Source organism: Gopherus flavomarginatus, chromosome 1 (genome assembly GCF_025201925.1).
Source record: "Gopherus flavomarginatus isolate rGopFla2 chromosome 1, rGopFla2.mat.asm, whole genome shotgun sequence".
NCBI classification, from domain to species: domain Eukaryota; kingdom Metazoa; phylum Chordata; order Testudines; family Testudinidae; genus Gopherus; species Gopherus flavomarginatus.
In genome coordinates, this window is record NC_066617.1 from 189414827 (window position 1) to 189441508 (window position 26682).

Below are 26682 nucleotides of genomic sequence, written 5' to 3' on the forward strand. Positions count from 1 at the left end.
GCATGACCTTGCACTTTTCACTGTTGTATTTCATCCTATTTCTATTACTCCAGTTTACAAGGTGGTTCAGATCTTCCTGAATAGTATCCCTGTCCTTCTCCGTGTTAGCAATACCCCCCAGCTTCGTGTCATCCGCAAACTTTATTAGCACATTCCTGCTCTTTGTGCCAAGGTCAGTAATAAAAAGGTTAAATAAGATCAGTCCCAAAACCGATCCTTGAGGGACTCCACTGGTGACCTCCTTCCAGCCCGACAGTTCACCTTTCAATACGACCCTCTGGAGTCTCCCCTTTAACCAGTTCCTTATCCACCTTACAACTTTCATATTCACTCCCATCTTTTCCAATTTAACTAACAGCTCCCTGTGCGGAACCGTGTCGAACGCCTTACTGAAATCTAGGTAAATTATATCTACCGCATTTCCTTTATCTAAGTAATCCGTCACCTTCTCAAAGAAGGAGATCAGATTGGTTTGGCACGATCTACCTTTAGTAAATCCGTGTTGCAATTCGTCACAATTACCATTGACCTCTATGTCCTTAACTACGTTCTCCCTTAAAATTTTTTCCAAGACCTTACATACTACAGACGTCAAGCTAACAGGCCTATAATTACCCGGATCACTCTTATTCCCTTTCTTAAAAATAGGGACTACATTAGCAATCCTCCAGTCATACGGCACAACCCCCGAGTTTATCGATTGCTTAAAAATTCTCGCTAACGGGCTCGCAATTTCCCGCGCCAGTTCCTTTAATATCCTCGGATGGAGATTGTCCGGGCCCTCCGACTTTGTCCCATCGAGTTGTTCAAGTACGGCCTCTACCTCAGTTGCGGTAATATCCACTTCCATATCCACATTCCCGTTTATCATCCCTCCATCATCGCAAGGTTCCTCACTAGTCTTATTAAAAACTGAGGCAAAGTACTTGTTTAGATGTTGGGCCATGCCTAGGTTATCCTTAACCTCCATTCCATCCTCAGTGTATAGCGGCCCCACTTCTTCTTTCTTTGTTTTCTTCTTATTTATGTGGCTGTAGAACCTTTTACTATTGGTTTTGATTCCCTTTGCAAGTTCCAGTTCAATGTGGCTTTTAGCCTTCCTCACTTTATCCCTACATGTTCTGACCTCAGCAAGGTAGCTTTCCTTACTGATCCTGCCTTCCTTCCACTCCCTGTAAGCTTTCTGCTTTTGTCTAATCCCCTCTCTGAGTTGCTTGCTCATCCAGTTTGGCCTACAACTCCTGCCCATGGTTTTTTTCCCCTTTCTCGGGATGCAGGCTTCCGACAGTCTCCGCAGCTGTGACTTAAAGTAATTCCAGGCCTCCTCCACATTTAAATCCACTAATTCCTCCATCCAATCCACTTCCCTAACTAATTTCCTTAACTCTTTAAAATTAGCCCTCGAGAAGTCAAAAACCCTAATCCCAGATCTACATTTGTTTATCCTTCCATCTAGTTTGAACTGAATCAGCTCATGATCACTCGAACCAAGGTTGTCCCCTACCACCATTTCTTCTACGAGGTCCTCACTGCTCACCAACACCAAATCTAAAATGGCATCCCCTCTCGTAGGTGCTTCAACTACTTGATGAAGAAATCCATGAAGCTCTCTCCCATCAGCATAGAGCGGCTACATGAGAGATCTTACAGCTGCGCTTCTGTAGCTTCTCTAGTGTAGACGTAGCTTAATTGACATCAAACATGAAAACTACTGGAAAGGCCTAACTCTGCCCCAAATAAAATCAGTGGGAACAGACCTAAGCCAATGCTGGTTGCTTCTGAAAACCTCCATCTCTATTTTGTTTTGGATTTTGGTATTCATTCCATGATCTACCGTGTTTGCCTGGATATGTTGATGGAAAAATTGTCAGATACCACTGTAATGTCTTAATCTTTTAATTTTAATTGTTTTAGCCCCTTTAAAAAAGTAAAACAAAAATGTCCAAACAAACTTTATGAAACTGACTTTAAAAAATGATGGAGTAATAATAATTGTTGTTGTCACTGTTACTCTGCTAATTGTTTCCAGTGCTTCCCTCTTATAGAAGATAAAAATATTTCTATAAAAAACTTTGTAAAATTAGGTCATTATTAAAAAAAAAATCACTAAGCTGATCCCCCTTTGTATGTCAGCTCTTTCGGATCTCTGGGTTGTAATATAACTTGCATAGAAAATGCTGGGAGATCAGAGAGCAGGAGCCAGAAGCTTATCAGGGATAAAGTTTATGTTTCTAACGTCAGCCACCCATACATCCTTAATCTGGGTAACTGGGACATTTAGTATGTTAAACAAAAACTGTTTAAGTGTATGCATTTTGTATCTGCAGGTTTCCTTTAAGGCTTAGTGGTCGGAACTGAGGCATGCTAATAAGTTACTGCACCCTCTTATGAAACTATTTCTATTTCTCCTGTATTTATCTCAATCCTGACTATTTTTACAAAAAATGTTTTTGATCTTTTGTAAGATAGAGAAGGAAGAAACTATCATAAAGGTGCCATCTTAGTGTATTAGATAAACACACTCTTCATAGAAGCAGTACAATAATTACAGTATTTTGCCTGTAACATATGGTAGTAGAATGTTTTCCCATTAGTTAGAACTACAGGGTTGGGAAGTACACCTAGTCCAGGACCTCTTATTTTATTTATAGGTAAAATACATGAAGCTATTACAGGACTAGTATCAAGCTGGAGAGAGTTTCCTTAATCCATAATGTTGTTTTCCTCTCTCTACCCCTTTTCCCAACTTGTGTACAATCATGCAGATACTTCACCTATCACAAATCACTCTTGTTTTTTCAAAGGTTACATATGTTTGTCACAAAGGAGATGTACTGTATAAAATACAACCATATCCTTTTCTAGTTCTAAGCTTGGGAGTTTGCTAGAGCTCCTATTGAAGTTAGCAAGGGAACCAGAATGGAAAAAGCGTAATTGTAAACTCTTTCAAATAAAGCTAAGTAGACATTTGTAAAACTGTAAGGGGATTTATAGCTACTTCTAAAAAGTTCCTCTTTTGAAGTAAAGCTGTGTCCGTACTTTCGTGCTCTACAGTTGACTTACAACAGCAGTTTTAAGCTGTAAACAATTACTTTTAACCCTATAACCTTGAAGAAGAATGTAAAATAAATTATATACATATATTAAAACTACCATAAATATGTTTCATATGTGGTATCTCCTCTGGAAGTGATTTACACAGTCTATTTTCACTTAGTGGTATAGTGTAACTGATAGGAGCTAGACATGCTGGTTCAGAATGACAGTAAATCATGTGTGTCTCTCTTGACTGGTTTGATCTAATAACGCTTTTCTTTTCCTAGGGAGTGAATATAAGTGTGGGGCAGAAGCAGAGGGTGAATCTGGCTAGAGCTGTTTACAGTAATGCTGACCTATATCTTCTGGATGACCCCTTGTCTGCTGTAGATGTACATGTTGGAAAGCATCTTTTCGAGAAGCTGATTGGGCCCTCGGGGCTCTTAAAAAACAAGGTAAAGAAATCAGTCTTCACATAGTACAACAGGCAAATTGAAAATCTTCAATTGTGTCTGAGTGGGCTTGTTATGGTAAAGAGAGGGAGCACCTTGTTAAATAAGAAGCCCTGCTGATTGTGCTATTTGAATCATATCAAGCAGTCTTATGAACACAGACACAGTCAACACTTAACCTGGGCTGATCTGGAAGTCTCAAAGGGTACAACTGCACTGCAATAAAAAACCTGTGGCACCAAGTTTCAGCATCTGGGGCAGCTGACTCAGGCTTGCGGGCCTTAGGGCTAAAAATCACAGTGTAGATGTTTGGGCTTGGGCTGGAGCCCAGGCTTTGAGACCCATCTTCCTTGTGGGGTTTCAGAGCCTGGCCTCCAGCCTGAGCCTGAATGTCTTCACTGCAGTTTTTAGCCCCAGGAGCCTGAGTCAGTTGACTGGCCAACGAGGGCCTTTTATTGCAGTGCAGATATACCCATACAGTCACAGAGAGTCATATAATATTTGGGCTTCCAGCTTGGCCCTTGCTTGTTAGCTAGCCGAGATTTTAGGAGTGCTGTGGATTCTATCTGTGAGGAGGGAGGAAGGGCCTTGTGGTCACCACTGATCTTTCACCTGGCTGAAAGGAGGACCTAAGGTTCACAGATTCTGAGGCCAGAAGGAGCCACTGCGATCATCTAGTTATCCTGCATCACACACAGGCCACAGAACTTCCCCAAATAATTCCTGTTTGAATTACCGCATGTCTTTTAAAACAACTGCTTGTGATGGAGAATCCACCACCTTTGGGAAGTTGTTCCAATGGTTAGTTACACCCCGCACCTGCCTCAGTTAAAAACTTGCACCTTATTTCTAGTTTGAATTTGTGTAAATTCAACTTCCAAATTTACTCGATGGGAAGTTGCATCCACTGTGAGTGGCAAAAAGGTGACCAAAGGAATCCCTGAGGAAGAGTAGACAGGTGGCGGAGTTTTCTCATCTAAAATTTGTTAAAAGATTCAGATATCTTGGTGAAAAGCAGATTTCCACAAAATTACTGATTTATGCAGATTATTTACTGCTAGCTGGTACCTATGGAATTCATGGATTGGTGGAAGTGGAGATGTTTCTCTTTTTACTTCCCTCTTACCCTCCTCTTCTTCACCTGCTTTATTGGTAATAAACACCTGAAAAAGGAGTTTGCAGTACTGAAAACACTAGTAGTGACAGATGCCTGAACAGGATGAACAGGGCTGCTATCAACATAGATATGGTGCTAGGTTGTATTTAGAGGGACTCTTACTAAGAAACTCGAGTTTTCATGGTCTTCTGTTATCATTGAAAATGAGCACTTCCCTAATTCTGAAGTATTTTTATTTGTAAAGCTGATACAATGTGCCTTAAGAACCCCATGTGCAACAGCAGCATAATAATGTGTCATTTGATAATTAGCGTATTGTAGTATGTAACAATGGTAACAATTTCTTCAAATCTAATTGGTTGCTTTAAAGAGCTATCTTGATAAATTCCTAAAACAATTCCATATGCAACTCTCCTTTTTTAAAATAAAAGAACCCTGTACTGTTAGTACACACTTCATTTTCATATGGTAAAAAGAAAATGTTTTGTGTTTTTCAGACGCGTATTTTAGTGACCCATAACCTGACACTCCTGCCTCAGACAGATGTTATAATTGTAATGGAAGATGGCAGGATAGCGCATATGGGGACCTACCAAGAGCTGCTCTCAGAAAGAGCTAACTTTGCTGAACTGCTTCAAGTCTTCAGTGCAGAAAATAAAAGTGAAGAGACATCTCAAATGAAAAGTGAGCACATATAATATTTTTGAATATACCATGTTTTCCTAAAACCTAGTTTTACCTTTCTACATCAGTTGCTAAGAAATTCTTTTCCTTAGGGGATTGAATAGCACAAGGATTTGGTAAAGGGATACAAAGCCTTTCACCTTTCTATCACTTGTTTGAATTCAGCTAGGTCTGAGATTCCAAGTTATAAACTGGAATAAAATTCAGGCACTATTGGAATAGTAAATCATTGACTTCAGGCACCTAAAGGCCCTCATGTGACCAGGCTCCATCTGAATATAAGTAATTCCTGGAACGGGAAACTTCCATGTTTTTTCAGCTTATGCTTTTTTGTCCTGTCAACTCCTAATTGACTGTAGTCAAAGATTCATTTTGATTTATCTGACACGTCAATGATTCTGACTTTTATAGCCATTTTTAGTTATTACAGTAATTCCTGCTGGTACTAATCTACATGGTGTTACATTAGAAACCCCCCTCCATTTCCATAAGTTTATGGAACATGTTATGGTATAGTATGGCATAGGAATTGTCAACCTGAGAGCATTTCTTTTCCTCTTGCAAATATATAAAGAAAGTGTTCTGCACTTTTCAGAAAGATGTTTAGGCTTAACGTTTTACCTAACTGATAGCTCTTACAATATTGCTGGGAAACACTTTATATGGAAAGTTTCTAAGTTTGTTTTTTTTTAATGTATTGCTCTAGTGCTGAGAAACAAACAATTCCTTGTTTTGTATCTCTTATTTCTGTATAGTAGTTAAACAATAATTGTATTCTCAGATTGCAAAAGATGCTGCTATTGTGTAAATTGACATGTTTTTTGGTTAGCAAGACTTCTGTGGTAATGATATATTTATGAAAAATAGTGGGATGGAAGCAAATCAGTTTTTGCACAATAAAATAGGCCAGGTTCAACAAAGAGATTATTGTCAGACATGTAAGGGGACACTCTTGACAACTGTAAGTAAAGATAATTAACACGTAAACTTTAAAAAGCAGCTACTATATATTACAGATATACAAATATCCTAGAATAGGCAAATACCTTTCTGAATGTTCATTTGTAGCATGCAGAAGCATGGCTGTGAATGGATATAAAGGGTATATGGACAAAATTATAGGTGAATTCAGCACAACAGATGTATGCAGAAAACAGTTTTATTTTAACAGGCTTATTGACTTAAATGACAGCAAGACCAAAAAGAAACAATTTCATATTATCACTGCAATTTTTTTTACTTTCTTTCTTGATACACCTCTACCCCAATATAACACGGTTCTTGGGAAACAAAAAGTCTACCACATTATAGATGAGACTGCGTTATATCAGACTTGCTTTGGCCTCCCCCATTCCTTGTTCCCTGACCGCCCCCTCCAGAGACCCCCATCCCTAATCACCCCCAGTACCTCACTGAACCCCCTGTCCCCTGACTGTTCCGACCCCTATCCACTGCCCCCTGACAGGCACTCACCGGCAGCGGCGGGAAGCGGAGCAGCCCGGCCCCAGCTCATTCCACTCCGCTATCTCCTAGCTGCAGCGCTCCGCTTCCTGCTGCCAGTGAGTGCGGGGAGGTTGGGGAAAGGATGCCCCCTGCACTCACCTGCGGCGGGAAGCGGAGCAACAAGGCCCCAGCCTGCTTTGCTTTCCTTGCTCCAGCCCCAGCCATGTTGCTGGGGGGTGGCTAGGGAAAGGTCCTGCACTCACCTGCCCGGCGGGAAGTGGAGCGCCACAGCTGGGATCTGGCGGAGTGGAGCTGGCTGGGGCTGGGCTGCTCTGCTTCCCGCTGCCCATGAGTGTGGAGAGGTTGGGGAAAGGACACCCCCCGCACTCACCAGCGGGGGGAAGCAGAGTGACGCGGCCCCAGCCTTCTCCACTCTGCCACCTCCCAGCCACAGGGCTCCGTTTCCCGCTGCAGGTAAGCGTGGGGAGGTTGGGGAAAGGATGCCCCCAATACTCACCTGTGGCACGAAGCGGAGCACTGCGGCTGGGAGCTGGCAGAGAGGAGTGGGCTGGGGCCGGGCAGCTCCGCTTCCCGCCACCGGTGAGTGCAGGGGGGATCCCTTCCCCCAAATCACCTCCCCCGAGCGACATGGCTGGGGCCTGGGTGAGGGAAGCAGAGCGGGCTGCTCCCAGCCCCCCTGCTAATCCCTTGGGCCACTCTGGGACTGTGGGGCCCCCAAAAGTGCTTTCCCACTGCTCCTGCCCCCCAGACCTTGATAGGGGGGGAGCCTCTGACCGTTCCTGAGACCCTCTGCCCCTTATTGAACTCCTCGGCCCCAGCCTGGCCCAGCACCCTTAAAAAGCTACTCAGAGCAGCCTGTCAGAGCTTTACTGCTCTGTATGCGAACCTGCCTTATTTTAGGTCACGTTATATCGGGGTAGAGGTGTATTAGCATAACATGGGAAACAACAAAACACTCTGCCTAACATCTTTGACTATGATGTGAAAATATTTTGAGATGTAGGCTCATCTTAATATTTGAGGGAGCTGGTAGGATGGAGGGCAGTAATTACAATTTTTCATCAAGTGAGAATGTATTTTCTTGGAATCTCTGGGCCAAGTTCTTTGCTAGCATAACTCCTTTCACTTCACTAGAGTTAGAACAGCAGAGAATGTGGCCTTCCATCTTTTCTGCAAAACTATTGCAGGAGTCTTAACACAGGCATTTCTTACACTAGGTAGCTCCCAAAAGGGCTTTAAACATCCAAATAAGCAGGTCAATATACAGTATTCATATATAGTTATACAGCAGCCCCACTTCGACCTCATCTGCATTCTCTCCTTTTTTATTTCTCACTTCTTAATTATTGTAGCTGTCTGAACAAACCATAAAGACTCGAAAAAAGTATTTTCCATTTTTTCACTCTAGTGTCTTCTTTAAAGAAAGAGAGTCAAAAAGGCAATACTCTGCCTCAAAAAGAGCTCCTGAGGCATAAAGACAGGTAGGTACTGAAAGTAAGCAGTACATGGCCACTCTCTGATTTGGGGAGGGTAATTGAAATGATACTAGAATTACTCCAGCCTCCTGCACTTAGGGAGTGCACCAACAGTGCAAGATTTGGGTGCAAATCTGGGCTAGAGGAGGGGCTGCTTGCATCATCTCCACTCCATCTGTTCATAAGCAACATAAGAATATGGCTCTGTTTGTTCTAATGTCCTTTGCACTCATGCTGCTCCCTAACATTGGTTTGGTTTGCTTTTTTGTGTACATCAGACTGCTTCTATGTTCTGTTTGATAGCTGAGTAAATTCCTAGGGGCGGACATCTATTTGCAAGTTTGTAAAGCGCTGTGTGCACTTAGGACACTGCATTAGTCATGGTTATTGTGTCTGGCTACTATAACATTTTAATGGTAAAAAGGAAGGGCTTGGAAATACACTGTGGCATTTTCAAGGAAGAGAAATTCACAGACCTGTTTTTTGTTCAAGACTGATTCAGTGTATGTGTTTTTCTTGATGTTTCACTTCATGATTATGATTAAATTACATTTAACATTGTTATTTGCAGTTCTTCCTTTGAACAAACCAAAGCATTCTCAATGAAGAAAGAGAATGTTGCTACTGGCAGCGTAAGCACTGGATAAATTACCTTTGTAGTTTTCTATATACATGTAATCTATTAAAGTAATTATAGGCAGGGCTGGTAGCACCACCTATTAAGATTTCCTGACATTGCCCATTATAAGACCCAGTTTTCAGTTATTGATAGCTTTGCCAAACATTAACTAGTGGGGCTGAAATTTTCTGTACTAGGCATCTGCCTCAAGGTGAATGTTTTAGGAAAAATCAGCCAAATAGTTCAGCTATTTTTGAGATCAGGGCTAGAGAAAAACATGTTTTGCCCATGTTAAAAATAATTCTGATGACCCTTTCTTTGAAAAGTTCTAATGCCTCCATGTTTTGGAGCAGAGGCTTGAAATTTGACAAGAGGGTGGTCTTTGTGTCAGGGATTTGCTTTTTGCGATCACTGTGAAAATCTGCCTATATTTGGTCAAGTTATAAGCCTCTGAAAATCTTGTTAAGTAGTCTGGAAAAGTCTCAAATTGGGCTCAGAAAATTATTGGATACTTTTGAGCTGAATCTTACTGTGCCACAGTTTTCAATCTGTAAAATGTGGATGATGCCCTCAGTGTCATCAACATTAATCAATAAATGTTTCTGTAGCGTCAAGCATCATAGGAAAGACCATGAGAACAATTCATAATTCTGTATTCAGAGTAGGGTTTGAAGTAAATAAGGTCAACAGCACACATTATTTAGTGAGGCGAAAACAAATGAATAATTGCTTATTAAGTGAGCACCATTGATCTTGTATACCTAAATGAGACTGGGGTCCTACTGAAAAGAGTAGTATATGATCATGTGATCATGTAATCAATTATTGTACTATAATGCATTTGCAGAAAGGGGGCAAGTTGTGGGTACTTAGGCAACCTTAATTCTGGCATTTCCTAACATTTTTAGGCTTGATTTTGCAACCTTAATTTTGTTTTTAATGTTCTCTGTAGCATATATTAAAGGTATCCCTCCCTGTACAGCTGACAAATTTTATTATAAGGGGAAAAATTATTTCTGGGAGAAATAGATTTTTGAAGACCCAAAATATGACTGCACGTGATTAAATTATTGGATTTCATATTTATATAAATGTCTGAAGAAAGAAGTATATTCAGTTCATTCACTGTAATTTGCCTTTCACAGTGACATTTTTAGTAACTCTTGTGCTTTTCTTGTATTTAGATGACAATGTCAGTTATTTTGAAATACCTGCAAGCATTTGGCTGGCTATGGGTATGGCTAACCCTAGCAGCTTATTTAGGACAAAATGCAGTAGCTGTAGGACAAAATCTGTGGCTTAGCACCTGGTCAGCAGAGGAAGAAAAAAATAAGGATTACACAGAGTGGAAACACTTAAGAAACAATAAACTTGGTTTCTATGGGTTTTTGGGATTCATACAAGGTAAGGCTAAGCATACAAGTCTTTATTTTCTCTGTATTTGCAAATCTTAGTTGCCTGGGGTTCTTTTACATCCTGTTAAATCTCTAATGGAAACTGCAGATATGTAATACAAAGACAAACTATATTCGTCATTCTGTAATCAGATGTGTGTATAGCAGCAAACTAGAATCACTTCACATTGGTGTGGGGAAATGGTAGGGAGAAAGGATCAAGCTAGGGAGATGTAAAGTGAAGGAATGATTGAAAAGGAATATTAGACTAATTTGTAATATGGCTGTCCTTGGAACCAAGTCAATGTTGTATGAACAAGTGCACATTTTAGCTAATGAGGTGTTACTATTTTTGTGGGGTTAGATGTCAGTGTCCATGTCACGGCTAGTGTTAACAGGAATCCCACACGCACCTGCTAATGGTAGAATAGACTTGTGAAGACTTATGAAGGGATAAGATGTGAACAGATGCTTATGTAAAACAAAACTTTTTAGTGGGCCTGCCAGGCTGAAGTGCGATGACTTTGGACAAAAAAACCCCACATGACATTGTTTAATTTATTTATGTATTCATGCATTCTTAAGGTCTTCTGGTCTGCTATGGTGCATATGTGGTTACTCGGGGATCCCTCTGTGCTTCTCGGATATTGCATAATCACATGTTAGCCAACGTGCTGCACCTTCCCCTCCAGTACTTTGAAACTAATCCAGTAGGTCAGATCATCAATAGATTCACAAAGGTAAAGGAAAAACATGTCCACATTTTTTAGAAAATGTACAGTAAAGAACTACAACTTTAATGCCATGTAATGCTTTTAAAAATCAAAGAATAATACCAGATAATAGACATCAGTTTCAGTATAAAAAGAAGCCTACACAAATGCCACAGAATACTTTCCTGCAAAAATCATCAGTACCTTTTATCAACTGAAGGTGCTTTAATATTGTTTTTGTCCATAGTCACTGGGCATGATTTCCTCAGAGCACAGTCCTGCAAGCTAGAGGTGGTAAGCTGAGTTGAGCTCAGTCTGGTTGTGATAGGTTGCCCCACTTAGGATGCCATTTGATGAGCCGAGATACCACTGAGCCCACCTGTTATGCCAGCTTGGGCACCCCTTTTACCTGTCTTGCTGAGCCAGGCTATTAAGTCTCCTCCAGCACACACACATGTGGGGTCACACTCAACTGCAGAATGAAACAGATACTGAGATCAGTTCTGGGAAGGCTCAGCTTAAGGGACTTGCCTCAGCACTCAGGTGTCTACTTCCCTTGGAGTGCAGATCCAAAGGTATCTTTTGAAATCCGCCACCTCCGTCAATGTGGAGAAAGGTATGCACGGCCTCTTATCCCCACCAATTATAAAGTGCATAAACTGGGTTTATTAACTACAGAAGGTGGATTTTAAGTGAATATAAGAGATAACAGACAGAACAAAGCAGATTCCTAAGCAAACAAAGCAAAACATGCAAACTAAGCTTGTTTCACTAACAAAATTGCTTACAAATAGTAGTTTCTCACCCTAGATAAGTCTAGAAAGGCAGCTACACTGGTCTGTAGCTTGAGACCTCAGGTATTATTACTCACAAGCTAGCACCCTTCCAGCTTGGGCTCAACCCTTCTCCCCCCAATTCAGTTCTTGCTTCCAGGCGCTTTTCAGTGTCTCTTTGGGTGGGGAGGCAGAGGAAAAAACATGATGATGTCACTCCTTTGCCTTATATAGCTCTTGTAGTCTTGTGTATAGCGGGAACCCTTTGTCACCCTGTGGGAGAACACTGGCATTACAAGGGGTGGTTCTAGTACCAGGTGACTCAGACCCATGTCTCTGCAGGGCTGTGTCAGCCATTACTCCTAGGCTGTCTGGAGCATCCACAGGAAGACTAAGCTCTTTCACAGTCTGTTGTCTCTGCTAATGACCCATTAACCCTGTCTGGCTTTTCCATTGTTGAACCTGAAGGTTGGTTGGGGGTGACACCCAAAGCAATACATTCGAAATACAGATATTTAGTTAATATTCCTAACGCCAGATACAGAAATGATACAAGCATACAAATTAGATAATCACATTCAGTAAATCAGAACCTTTCCAATGATATCTTACATGTGCCATCTTGCATAAAGTATATCTGTTATGTCATATTCATATCATAAGCATATTTTCATAAAGAATATGGAATGAAATGTCCCACTGATTTTAAAAGTTTATAATTTTTATATCTTGCTAATGCATTGCTACTTGATATAAAAAATTACAGACAAACTAAGGTGCGAAATTCAAACTCTCAAAGTTAGGATCCCGTCTAGCCCCGGTCCAATACTTCTTTCAATGCACAGAATGGACAGTGCTCAGGGAATGACTTTTCCTAACTTTTGAGTGCATGACTTTTCAACCTGAACGTTTGTAATTTTTATTTTTTGTATGTAACATCTTACATTTAAAAAAAAAACAAAAGAATTCTATTTCATATAACTGTCATGCTCACTGTTCCTCTCATAAGTGCAGTTTGAACCCACAAGCTTCAGCACTGCCCATAGATGTCTGCTACTTGAGCTAAAGAATAATGTGCAATTGCTGGTAGGCTGCTATCTTCTGTTGACTGGAGGATGTATATATGTGAAGGATGCGTATTGCACAAACAGATATCATAACCGCATACTTAGATTTGGTACCTTCTTTCTGAGAGGCAGTGTGGCTAAGTAAATGAGACTTGGATCTGCCTTATGGGAATCAGGGTTTTGTTCCCAGCTTTTATAACCTCAGAGGGTTATGAGGCCTTGATTAATAATACAGATTATAAAAGGAACAGAAATAACAGGAGTGAGTAGAAAAGTTGAGAGTTGAATTCATGGTCTCTGATTCCCAGTCTCATATGCCTTCTCTTGCCTAATTGTATTTTGAGAGGGGAAAGCAGCAATAGCTGCCACTATGAATTTATCTGTGGCAGTTCAGTTTGGCACATTAAGCTACAGAGCATGCTCACCAACTATTGATCAGTCTGATATTTTAGCAACAAGCTTCTAACGTCTATTGAGCAAAGTTCAGATGGGAAATGTGAGTAATTATATCTATTTGTAGTATTAGACAGACTACAATATGTTAAATTAATCCATTGTATATCAGTATGTCACCAAAACTTTTCCCCCAATAATTTTTGCTGCAGTAAAGGATTTTGGTTGGTTGAGTTCAGAGTCTAAGGACAGTTTCTTGAGAAATGTCTACAGTTTTAGTAAGGAGACATTAAAACTAATTTTTGTGTGTAATGTCACAGGACATGTTTATCATTGATCTGCGCTTCCATTACTACTTACGGACCTGGTTAAACTGTACACTAGATGTTATTGGAACCATTCTAGTAATCATGTCTGCTTCACCTCTCTTCATACTGGTAGTTATTCCCCTTGGATACCTGTATTTTATTATCCAAGTAAGTTGCTTAAACTTCTACAACAAGAGATATGTATTTTCCGTGTGAGAGAGAGAGACTTAAACAAAATCATTATTAAGCATTGTCTAAAACAATTGGGTGTAAATTGTAAATCTTGCCTGAAAAGCCAAAGTAGAAAACTAAGAAACTTATAGTTAGTATTCTGCCACACCAACTCTGCCCCCCAACCCCAAGACACGCTGACTCCTAAAAAGATCCTCAGGCTTCTCACAAGAGTAGTAAAATACATTTTGAATGTTTCCTACAGTAATGTCTGTCTTTGTCAGTGACTTCCACTCTTTCCTGGCAATGGTTTTTTCCTCTTACAAGATATTATATTGTAAGAAAACCAATAAAATTGTATGACAAAAAATGGGCATGTGATGCAGGAAAACAGAGAGTCAAAGCAAAAACTGAAGTAGGGTGTGTGCTACCCTGGAACAACACATGCAGATATTTGTAGGGCCTAGCTTGCTTCAAGAAAATACATAGCACAGTTATGACTTATAGCATAGAGGAACAGGAACTTAGAGAAATCCCATAACTAAATTTCAGCTGTCATTTTAATGTGTCAGAAAAACTGTCCTTTGAAACATTGGCTTCCCTATCTCCGCTCCAGGCTGTGTTGATGTCAGACGTGTTTATAATGTAGGCTATGCTAACAGATATAAATGAGAGAGCAGAGAGGCTATCAACCTTTGATCAAGATTTGAGAATATACATAATTATACTGATGAAAATTAAGGTGGATCCTTATTTGAATATAAGTCAGGAAATTCCAATATAAAGTTTAGTTCATCTCTTAGTGGGTATATGTTACAACAGGAGTGATGGCAATTTTGGAAATGACACTCCTCTTACTGCTAGCCCTCCTAGTAGTTTACATGCCTGGTTATGACATTAAGACACAGACATTGTCCACCCCCCAAATTAAGATAATTTTTTGAAAAGTTCTGTGCTAAAATTGTTTGGCTTTTTTTTATTATGATATGCAAATAAGCCACAAGTTGTACTTGAAGTTTCAAAGGTGTGTGAAACTTGTTTTCTAATCATTTTCCAGCCCTTACAGTAACTTAGAATCTGCCTCTTTTGTATCTGTTGTTTCCTTAGCGATACTACATAGCTAGTTCACGCCAAATCCGACGATTAGCTGGAGCATCACACTCTCCTGTGATCTCCCACTTCAGTGAAACTCTCTTAGGACTGTCTACAATTCGAGCATTTGGACACCAAGAAAGATTCATTAGACAAAACAAAGATGTGGTGAATGAGAACTTGGTTTGCTTCTACAACAATGTTATCTCAAACAGGTACTGTATTAACAACCTAGAATTTACAGAAGTTGTGCAGAGTGGGTCAAATCCTGCTCCTGTTGAAATCAGTGGCTAAAATAATAAGCTTTGATGGGAGCAGGCTCGTTAAGAGATTAAAATAATCCTACAATGTGTGTAAGTACTGTAACTTGTTCAGCACTCTTAGTAGTACTGGCTTCATCGTTTGTATCTAGGCAATGGGGTATGTCATCCTCTGTGTGCAGGAATCCAGTTAATTTATAAGAGATAGATATGCTTGCTCTGAGATGAGAATATTCTACAACAGTGAAGTCTACTAACAGCTGCTGGAAGGGGAGAATTATAAACTGACTAATTTTTCCCTACATGATTTTATAAAGAGATACAATTGGAAAGTGCATATTTCATGAGCACTTCAGTGTTTCTCACTTTAAAAAGATAATTTGTTAAAAGCTGAATTTTTAGAAAAAAGAATCTCCTGTTGCTTCAAGTATATCTGCTGTATTTGTTAATATGTTCTTCAGAATGTTGAAAGTGTAAGTCATATGGGTTGATGAAGTGATGAGGGTTCATACTTTAGCAGGGAAATGGGGTTAGATCCTCCATCTGGTCATTTCCAGATGTTAACATGAGGTGTGTTTTTTAAGGTGTAGAATTTTAGTAAAGAAAGTGTCATAGCTTTTCGCATATCATCATTGAAACAATAAGAATAAAATCCTGGCCCCATTGAAGTCAATGGGAGTTTTGACTTCAGGGGGGCTAAACTTTTATTCTGCCCCAACATAAAATTTGTGTGCAATTGCAGGAGGGAAAGATTTATTCTGGGGGGATTAAGAGATAAATAAGTTTTATAGAACTCAAAGCTAGATTCAGTCTTATTTTTGGAGCTGGTGTCTATTTATATGGACTGAGGAGAAGTCTGGCCTAGCTGACAGAGCACTGGACTGTTCCAGCTCTGCCACTGACTTGTTGGGTAATCTTGGGCAAGTCACTTACCCTTTCCATGCCTCAGTTTCCCCATCTGTAAAATGGAGATAATGATACTTACCTTCTTTGTAAAGCACATTGATGAAAAGTGCTGTAAGAGCTAATTGTTGAATTTTTACTATATTATCAATGTTCCTTAATAAAAATTCTGTAGATAAGTCCATTTTTTTCTGGTTACATTGACTATAGGTGGTTGGCTGTCAGGCTTGAGTTTCTAGGAAACCTGATGGTTTTCTTTGCTGCCTTGTTTGCAGTGCTGGCTGGAAATACAATGAATTCCTCTACAGTGGGTTTATCCATATCATATGCACTGAATGTAAGTGATGGTATAGTTTTGATGCTTCTACAATATTTCATATAGAAGGCAAGATTGACTGGGGTAAAATTTAGGCCGAATGCTGCACAGTTACATCTGTGCAACTTTTAATCTCATGGATGTAATTGAGCAGAATGTACTCTCACTATTATATGTCTTTCTTTGAATTTACACTAATTATGAAAGTTTATGTATTATTAACAATTCATATATTCATAGGTTTAAAAGCAGCAACAAAATATTGGAATATTGAAACAGAATTTAAAATATCAAACTTACTACACTGGGTGGCTTACTTTTGGTATTTTGCTAGCTTGGAGAAGGAAAGTAGTCTAGTCAATTGCAGTCATGTTTTCAGATATGTGCTTTCTAGTTCTGGTGCACTAGCTGCAATATTTAGGTTTCTATCATTGCAAGGAGGAGGTTAGTTTAAAAATGAGTTTTGTATTGGTATTGAAGTATTTAATGGAAACATTTCCAATGGCCCTATGTTATTTAAAAAAAAAAAGTAGCATAGCTGAGACCACATTTGGCATGCGTGTCCCTTGTAATAAGAAGGCTAGAGCTGTGTTGATTAGTCGCTATGTAGACAAAAAAAACCTAATGATTTAAAGAGTTGTAAAAACCCACGTGTCCACAATATCTTGATAGTTTGGTCCTACCCCCTGAGTACTTTCTCTCTCTCACTCATCCTGTTATCTAAAATTAGAATGTATGCTCTTTGGGGTAAAGTGACATGGACATCTATATCACTATACCCATGAAGATGATACTGGCTACTGCAAGACTTTACACCTGCTAAGACCTGAATTCAGTGTTCTGTGATTTCCCTGCAACAGATTGCATCAACACAAGAAAGGATATTTCATTTCTTGTATGCCTTAACACCGAAACACAGACATCTTAATCGGACGATCACAGCTGTGAACTCAGGTTTTTTCAGATAGATATATTACAAACTATATTTTTTATTTGCCTTTTAATCTTATATGCATTTGGCTAAATATGGGATCTCAGTACAGTTGATTATTTTTTGTTCAGATGCCTTTAGGTTCATCTTTAAATATTCCTACCTCAGGACAAAATTTTAACCTTGGATGGCTAGTTTATTAACCCATTTTGTCACCGACCAGTTTTGTTAAAGTTTAATTTTTAGTTCTAATATATAATGTACAATGTCTTAGAACAGTTTAAAATAGACCAATTTTGTACTGCTGTACCTGAGCATGTCATTTCACAACCATCACATGGCAACTGTGAGAATTCACGTATAAAATTAGTGTCCACTGCGTTAACTTGCAGATATTGGTCTAGGTAGCACTAGTACTTGCAAAAATAGATTCTCGGAGCTTGAGGATAGAAATAATTTGGCAGATACTATGGACCTGATCCCCAGGTGCACTGCAGCTGCTTTTGCTACACTGCTAAGATACTTGTGTAAATGGCTCAGGGCAAAGAGAATACTGCAACAGTAACGTACAACACAGGCTCATAAACCGACACTTCCTCTTTCTGCCAGTGTAACACAGAAAGGGAGCTTGGTTACTGGGGGAAAAGGTGTTAGCCAGGGTGCCCGGTGCCCTACACTGATCTTGAGTTAATTTTTCTAACACAGCAAATGGTGGAAGAAGTGCTCAGAGTAGCACTGGGATCAATGCAGTGAAAGTGGAAGCTTAAAGCCAGCTTTGCATACCAACTCCTGACTTGTGCTCTGCATCTTCTGGAACTATCTAAAGAGCTGACATTGTGTTTTGATGCTGTTTCTTGCTATCCATACTACATTTCTAAAATATATTATGCTGTTTACGAAGGCCAAGCAATTTTAACACATTCTGTGGAGTGAATCATAGAAATTTAGGGTTAAGGGGGCTCAAGAAGTCATTAAGTCCAGCCCACTATGCTGTGGCAGGACCAGATAAACCTAGATCATCTCATGAATATATCTTATTTTTTTTCAGATAACTCAAAGTTTGAATTTTTGGGTGCGTAAAGCATGCGAAATTGAAACTAATGGAGTTTCCATTGAAAGAGTCTGTGAATATGAAAAAATGGACAAAGAGGTGAGCATTTTAGAAGACTGAATATAAACTGAGTATTTGGATACTATTTCGTATATGTGTATAAGCCAGTGGCTAATGGGTAAAAAGAAAAGAAATTGAATGACTAATACAAATGGCATCTTATAATTAATAATATACATACATTCTCAAAATGTGATACATTCACGAACTAATGTATTTGACTTTCTCTTTACACTAATGGTCAGAACAGTTTTGTATTTTTAATGTTGACCAGTAAGTTTCTTGACATCAGACTTTGTGGTAGCTATGGTAGGTAGAAATAAACAAATATATAAAATAAATCTTAAATCTCAAAGTCTCATCATGAACTACTATCTGAATTTGTCTGTGGGTATATCTATAGTACAATCATGGAGGGTAATGACAGGTCATGTAGATGAACCTGAGACAGTTTAGCTAGCTAGCTTGGCTACTGGAGCAGTGAAGTCACAGCAGCATGGACTTCAGTGCAGGCTAGCTGCCAGAGTAATTACCCTGGAGGGTATGTACAGCTCATGAAGAAGCCATGCTGTCACAGCTTCACTGCTAATCCAGCTTGTTGAGTATGTCTACGTGAGTTGCAATCACAGCTCTTGATTGCAATTCAGAAATATAGAGTAGTGCAACGATACAGGGTATGTTCCACTCACTACAGAGCTTGAGATATTTGCCATCATCAAAACCTTTGCTACTAGGCTGATACAAAAGTTGCAAGGTAGGAGTGGATATTCTATGAATTACTGTAACTAGAATAACAGTTGCCCATCACAACTCTAGGTTGGAGTGTTCCACTCTGCTTCCATGAGAGAAGAACAAACCTGCTGAGGTATAAGAAGGGTTGGCTTCACAAAATGTCCCTCTCCTCTCTGCTGTCGAAACTCCTCTATGGTGGCTTCAGTGATTTGGGCTCCAGACTTCAGGAGCCAGGGCTGTCATTCTCAATACTGCTACTTCCCATAGTGGCCCAATAAGCCAAAGTGATTCCTGGCCTTAACTAGCATGGGGTCGCTCCTGTTATAGTCCGAACAGTGTGTCATATGCATTTTTTTTTCAAAGTAAGTGGCATTCCAGACATGAATAAAGTTGTTAGAAAGGTACAGGCTGTACTTTGCTGAGACTAGTGAATGTATTACAAACTATTAATAGCCAGGGCCTTGGAAGCCTGAGTCTCTTTTAAAACTCAGGTCTGTGAGTTGGTAGAATAATCAAGGTACCTAAGGTAGCTCTCTAAATGAATATGTGCAATTTTGTCTGAGTCTGGTTACTGAGAAGGATCATGTGATGCCTCTGCATGTGGTGAAGTATTTTTAATAAAAAATCCTGATGTCCAAGAAGTCTGACTTCTCAGCACATTGGATTGAGTCTGAGTCATCATCACGTGTTTACTTGTATTTTTAAAACTATAAATGTCTTGCATAAAGTATTCTAAGTGGCATGTAAAAATGTAAAACAGTGCACTAAAACAATGTTAATTTAATTTCAGGCCCCCTGGATAATGTCTAAAAGGCCCCCAATGGGATGGCCCAATAAAGGGATAATAGAGTTCATTAATTACCAAGCTCGGTATAGAACAGATCTTGGTTTGGCCCTACAGGATGTCTCCTTCCAAACGCATAGTAAAGAGAAGGTATTGTACATAATACGAAATAATCAAAAATAGTTTAACTGGCCGTTTAATTTTCTATATTCAATAGATTTTATGTATAAAAGCACAACTGAAGGAGTCCAAATTAGGATAATTCTTACTGGGTATGTAAATAATAAGCTATTAGAATTCATGAAACTATTTTCTAAATGGTTGCACAGCCCATGGGAAAAGTATATTTTTATCTAAGTTTTATTAATGGCAACATTAGATACAAGGGGACAGATGATCACATGGTGTAAATTGATGTTGCTCAGCTGATTTGAATGGGACTCCACTGATTTAAATGACAGACTTTAGTTTCAAGTTATACTATAGCTTGATTAGTAATGCCAATTAGAAACCAATCCTGTCAAGTGTTGAGTGCCTCAGAGTAAACTTACGCAACCCATATTTTTGTAAAATGACTCTTAATAATCTTTTGCTCTCCGTTTCCCAGATATTTTTCTTTGTTGTCTTTCACGTATGGTAAATGATTGTTTCTAATGAGGGCAGCATTAACACAGATCCTTTTATTTCGTGTTTGGACACCAACCATAGTTAGGTTAGTCTAGCTCCAGAAACAGTGTGAACAAAGTCATGGGCCAAAGGAACTACTCGTGTGAGCTTACTAGTGTGAGCAAGGGGATCACAATCTGGCCCTAGACTTCTGTGCTGCTGCAGTGCCAGCAGACGGGAATGTTAGCTTTTGAGTGGGTACCACAAAACACTTCTTTGGGATTTCCCTCCTACCCCCACAGAAAACTGGACAGTCAGGATACTGATGATGATTCCCAACTAAAAGTATGAGAGAGTTAAGGAAGATCAGAGGTGGGGCCTAAACCACTGGGCTATCAACAAAGGGGCAGTGTTCTTTTCTAATTCATGATATCTATCTACAGTGTTTAAAGTCACTAAAAAGAAATTGAAGGCGTTAGTTTACTAAACTCTCCATTATTAAATTAGTTTTTCTTTTAAATTTAATATCTTGTTCCAGGTTGGAATCGTAGGAAGAACAGGAGCTGGTAAATCAACACTCACGAATTGCTTGTTTAGAATTATAGAAAGAGCCGGAGGAAAAATAATTATAGATGGAATTGATATATCAACTATTGGACTACATGATCTACGTGGCAATCTTAACATTATTCCACAGGTAAAATTGGTTTCAGAATAGACACTTCTATTTCATTCAAACATTAGTTATTGCATAGCTATGAAGAAATTCTAATTGCAAATGCTGAAACTGTAGCTATAAGAAAGGCTAGATTTTGTACCAATTCACCAGAGGAAAGATCAATCAGGATATTATTATTGGAATTATGGCTAATATTGAAAATGCCAAAGTTACTCATTAACAGGTATGCCCCAAGAAAAGAGAGCTTTGGATGTAATCAGATAATACTTGGTCATAGTGCAAAATCAAAAGTAGCCTTATAGTAGGTGATTTCAATTTAATATTAAATCCTTGTCATCTAAAAGCACAAAAACAGATTCTTAAAAGGTTTAAGTGTCTAAAAATGCAGATAGACACCTCTTGGGATTTTCAATAGCACTTACCTGTTTTTGCCTATCTGCCTCTTTAGGTGCCTAAATACCTTTAAAAAAACTGGCCCACAGTAACTACAGATACATTTATAGAAAGCTAATGGATTTTTTTAAAAACCAAACAATGTTCTTTGCTAACTGTACACATTCTTCTTTTTTAATACATATATTTTCATTTACTAAAGACATAGGCTAGACCACACTCTGCCCCCGCCCCTTTAGGCTTTGTGGTATTAAATAATTTGAGCAAAGCTAGTTTTGCCTTTTAACTCAGATTTCAAATATTACAGTTTTTCTTTAAAACACATTATTTCTAGAATACTTTAATTAAAGTTAACATTCCTGTGTTTGTTGAAAAACATTGTTTTGTTTTTTAAGCTTTGTGATGCTACTGCTTAGGCATTTTATATTATTTCTTAGGACCCCGTCTTGTTCTCTGGGACCCTCCAATCTAACTTGGATCCCTTTGGAAAATATTCTGATCATGAGCTGTGGGAGGCAGTGGAGTTGTGTGACTTAAAGAATTTTGTCCAGTCACTCCCAAAGAAACTCCTTCATGAGATTTCAGAAGGTGGTGAAAACCTCAGGTATAAATTTTTAGTATCTACTGACTCGGGAGCTCCTCTGGTGTGCCAACTTGATTTTCCTTCAATACATTCTACATGACAGTATTCTAATATTTTTCCATAGCACAAAAGTGACTCCCTCATTCTAAATAGAATTACTTTTGTAAAGCAATTTGTGGTCACCTAGCTAAATAGTAACTGGGTGAAATTTTATGGCCATGTTACACAGGAGGTCAGACCAGATGATCTAATGGTCTCTTCTGGCCTTAAAATCTATTATAGGTGTTTGAGAAATGAGCAAATAGTCCAAGGCAGGGAAAGGACTGCCATAGACAGAATAACTGAAATCAGAGAAAAAAGTAAAAGTAAGAAGAAAAAGAAAGGGAACAAAATGTAACCAAGAGAACACCCTCGTATACGCTATATTATATCTTCTATTATTTGTTTAGTGTAGTAGGATAGCTGTTCAGTTTCTCTTTACAGTGCATTTTATTTCAATGATATGCCAGGGACAGTGACACTTTATGGGATAGAAAACTTCTGAGTGTAAGAGTCAGGCCATAGCAGTCTGCTAAAATCTGAGAAATGTATATAAATGCTTGATAAGCTTTTAGCAGCAGAGTGGCAATCCAAAATTTAAAAAAGCAGAGCAGAAATGGAAAGTTAGTTAATAGATTGGAATTCATCTGGAAAAAAATGGAATTTCTAAAAGAGACATGGCCCCTTCCAAAGATAGCATAAGAGAGTCTTTAAAACTCTCATCCTGAACCAACGCCCACCACTGCAAAATACATAATTTAATAATCATCTGCTGTGTATCAATCTCTTTCAAACGTATCCCATGTCCAAACTAGGACGTGAATATAATACTGAGTATTAAGTTAACGTGGAAACTGGATGTAAATATGCATCCATCTGGAAAATGGCACCAGGGATATACCTCTAAAATAGATTGTAAGCATGTGGTTTTGCTAACTGTTTAAACAAATTATCCTACTTGTTGCTTTCTCTCTAAAAAAATAATCCGATCAAGGAATTATTTAGCATTTATTGTGGGCAGGAACACAGCAATGCTTTTGCAAAGTTATTGAAATGACACCATTTTCAAATGTGTTTAACAGTGTTGGGCAGAGGCAGCTTGTGTGTCTTGCCCGGGCTTTGCTAAGGAAGACAAAAATTCTGATCTTAGATGAGGCCACAGCCTCTGTTGACATGGAAACCGATAACCTAGTGCAGTCCACCATCAGGAGGGAGTTTCACAACTGCACAGTATTAACTATAGCCCACAGGTTGCATACTATCATGGATTCTGAAAGGTAAGTTTCAATATTGTTTTAAAAAACACATGGTTTCATTTAGACATTGTCAAAGTTGGTAGGCATGAAAGCTGATCTGGCTTGACACTTTCACCACTCCTCCCCATATAATCTATGGTATCATGGAATACATATATATTTATATTAGCTGTAGTTGACAGTAAACAGACTGATATTCGTGCTATAGTGATTCTCCTGTTCTTATTACTGAATTAATTTTAACTCCATTTTGTCCCAATTGCAAACACAAGTTACTAGCAAGTCCATTTAATTTACCAGAGTAAATTGATTGCACTGTAGAACTTAAGGTGACGAGGCAAAATTTCATTTTCTAAAACCTCTTTTTGTGCAGGAGTTCATAGCTTCATGAATGTCTGAGTTATCTACTGCAAAGAGATTTCCCATATTAAAGGAATGAGTTCTACCTAAGCCACACCTTCACTAGGGCTAGAAAGTAGGGCTGGAAAAAAAAAATAGCTCAGTTTTCCTCATCACCTTTTTGTTTCTGCATTTCAGAGTGCTTGTTCTGGGATCTGGAAGAATTATAGAATTTGATACCCCACATAATTTATTACTTCAGCAAGGAGTTTTTTCGAAAATGGTTTCTGAGGCTGGGATAACACAGTATACAAATAACCCATGAACTTATTTTTGTGAAGACAAGAATGCTGTTTTTTCTGAACTCAAATGCATGAAATGTTCCATGGATGTATGGTTAATTGTATCCTTGTCATTATAAAATGATCACTCAGTTTAGGGGAATTGGGTAGTTTTAACACTACAAACTTCTTACATGTGGTAGGATAAAAGCTGATGGTTGCTACTGTTATGTTCTGTATCGCACACTCTTCAATCTTCTTCAAAATATTTTATATACATAGCATACAGTGACTTTTGCTTTAATAAATGATCTGGCGACTACATAAATGCTTGTGAGCCACACGAGTTAACACTCCAGAACCTTCAGCACTTGTTTTGGTTGAATCGGTTTGTATGATTTAAATTATTTAGCAAATAATGCTGATTTAACCAGTATCCTCTGTTATAAATAATGAGCTGGTGAAAATTCATTCAAGAATTGTCATTTTATGAACATGGGGGGCTCAATGCTGACTTGAGTCTGTACATGAATGTTTTTTAAATTCTTGAGGGTATATGTGGTTGCTTTTTTTAAATGGCCTTTGAAAACCCTAAAATAAATGACAAGTTCAATGATTAGTACTTATTTTTGTCTATCTAACTGAGCATTCTCAAGTCACATTGTGACAGATTCTTAAAGGAAAATCCCTCTGGGAAATATTCATTTTAAAGCATATTTGTACAAACTATTCTTGCACTAGTCATGGCAATAGAACCCTCTTTTCATATTTAATGGGAATACTAACAAAGCATATTCTTCTGTATATAAAGTACTGTAAGTTATGGTTCTAATTTGTTGGCTTGTTTGTGGTTAAACTGGGTGAAAAGATACAGGGAAGAGAAGAAAGTTTCCATGAGAATATACAATGCGTACAAAGGATACACAAGAAAAAATGAAATGGTGTTTTGCACTAATTCAAACATTCATGGAGCAGATACAGTTCTACTTTGAGAAGTCATTAACTTCCCCCATAAGAACCTATGCACACATTTGAGGTATCTAAGCTGCAAAAGCAGGGTACCTGTATCTTATGATGTACCATCTCCTACATGCCTTATTCTCTTGAGAGGCATGTTGGTGCTACACCAAACTAACCTCTATCCAAAGCTGTACTCTTTAAGGTCTATAGTACTGCCCAAGGAACTACTTTTATAGAGTTCCTTGATTTTCTTCTCAGGCCTGATTAGGCTTTGGGCCCCAGCCCAGCTTCATTACTATAGCATAAATGCTGTAGGGGGTCAAGTAGCACTTGAACACTCTGCCTCCTGGTAATCAAACTGAGGTGGGCACTCTGTTATAGCCGCCATTCTAAGAATAGCAGAGAAGAGGGATCAGTACTTCCTGTTGGAGATCCACCAGTAGAACAGCAACTCTAGTCATGTTGGCACAGTCATCAGCTTGATTGGTTTGGTGGTAGCTTGGGCCTCTCAGAAAAAAGGGTAAGTGAAGGATCCAGGCATTCTCTGCTACTTTTAATTTAGCTCAAAGGGACAATATTGTCCCTGACAATAACAGCCAGCTGTAAATAATACAGTTCCCTAAAATATACTAAAACTAGAGCTTGCACCAAACTATTGATTAGGGTAGAGTAGCAACAGTGAAGCTAAATTAATTTTGGCAGAGATTAGACTTCTACAAGTTGTAGGTCCAATTCACTGCTGGCACAAGAGGATGCACCATCCTTCACCTGAATTTAGGCCTGAGTTCTATTAAGACAACTACAAGAATCTGGCCTATTTGGTATTTACAAACTGAGTATAACAGAATGAAACTAGGGAGGAAGAGGCCTTTATTTTTTAAAAAGGCACTACTACAACTGGAACTAAATACATACACACTTGTTTAAATACAGGTGTTCATAAGTACCTGCTTCTGCAGCACACACTTGCACTTAACTTCTCAGGGAAGTTAATATAAACAAGGCAATTGTTTCTATAGAATTTATCTTCCTTCTAAAGAAGCTACATACTTAAATGAACCAGGTGGAAAGAATTCTTTTTAAACTCAAGTGATGCTAGTTTGCAAGAACATGTTTAAAGATGTTTGAGCAAACAATAAGATAGATAATATTGCAGTGAGAAATACATAATGAAGTCTGGAAGTGATGTACAAGTATTAAATGTCCATTTACAGTTTAGCAGAAAGGTCATATTCACTTAAAAAACACAACTCCCCGTGATGTTGGATATATATTTTAATTATATGCCTTAAGTTGCCATGCTAATACAAGCATTCAAAGGGTCAGCGTTAAGAGGTAGCAAGCCAGGCAGTTGCCTCAGGCCCAAACAGCACAGGGGCCACTGTGAAGCTAAGTTGCTCAGGCTTCAGTTTCAGCCCTTCCTGGTAGGGCTCAGGGCCCTGCAATATTGTTTGCAGCCCTGCCTGGAAGAACTTTTGGCTTTCTGCCCAGGCCCCTAGCAATTCTAATGCCCGCCATGGGTGGCAGATCCCCTGGAACCTGCTAACAGCAACAGGACCCTTGGTTAGGCACCACAGCTCCAAATGACAAGTACTCCTGCAGTTAATATTGAGATGGTTAAATATTCTTACCAAGAGGCCACATACTATTATGCTCAATTTTATTTTTCAGAAACCCTACTGGACAGTGTCTGTGGAATGCCTAAATCTGCACTATACAGAATTTCTAGTGACCTTACTTGTCACTATTGA

General features: G+C 38.9%; 2 protein-coding genes across 5 annotated transcripts in view; one reads left to right on the top strand and one right to left on the bottom strand.

The window, feature by feature from the left end:
• The window catches only part of LOC127052762 (multidrug resistance-associated protein 1-like), a 60808-nt gene extending 36005 nt beyond the window's left edge, over nt 1-24803 (top strand). The window contains exons 14-28 of one of the 2 annotated variants that reach the window (XM_050956743.1): nt 3324-3491; nt 5103-5289; nt 8162-8234; nt 8800-8860; nt 10032-10251; nt 10827-10981; nt 13508-13663; nt 14774-14973; nt 16132-16258; nt 18217-18318; nt 19802-19945; nt 20940-21098; nt 21911-22077; nt 23178-23372; nt 23889-24803. In XM_050956743.1, coding sequence (XP_050812700.1) covers nt 3324-3491; nt 5103-5289; nt 8162-8234; nt 8800-8860; nt 10032-10251; nt 10827-10981; nt 13508-13663; nt 14774-14973; nt 16132-16258; nt 18217-18318; nt 19802-19945; nt 20940-21098; nt 21911-22077; nt 23178-23372; nt 23889-24015 — 2241 coding nt within the window. In that variant the 3' untranslated portion in view covers nt 24016-24803. Of the gene's footprint in view, nt 1-3323; nt 3492-5102; nt 5290-8161; nt 8235-8799; nt 8861-10031; nt 10252-10826; nt 10982-13507; nt 13664-14773; nt 14974-16131; nt 16259-18216; nt 18319-19801; nt 19946-20939; nt 21099-21910; nt 22078-23177; nt 23373-23888 lie in introns of those variants that run through there. The other variant, XR_007774886.1, reaches the window with a different exon arrangement.
• Nucleotides 1-26682, bottom strand: part of HSPA13 (heat shock protein family A (Hsp70) member 13) — a 46097-nt gene that overhangs the window by 4678 nt on the left and 14737 nt on the right. Inside the window, exon 6 of one of the 3 annotated variants that reach the window (XR_007775128.1) lies at nt 11007-11426. The exons of 1 other annotated variant lie outside the window; for it this stretch is intronic. The gene's annotated coding sequence lies outside the window, so the exon portion shown is untranslated. Of the gene's footprint in view, nt 1-11006; nt 12001-26682 lie in introns of those variants that run through there. One more of the 3 variants, XR_007775124.1, reaches the window with a different exon arrangement.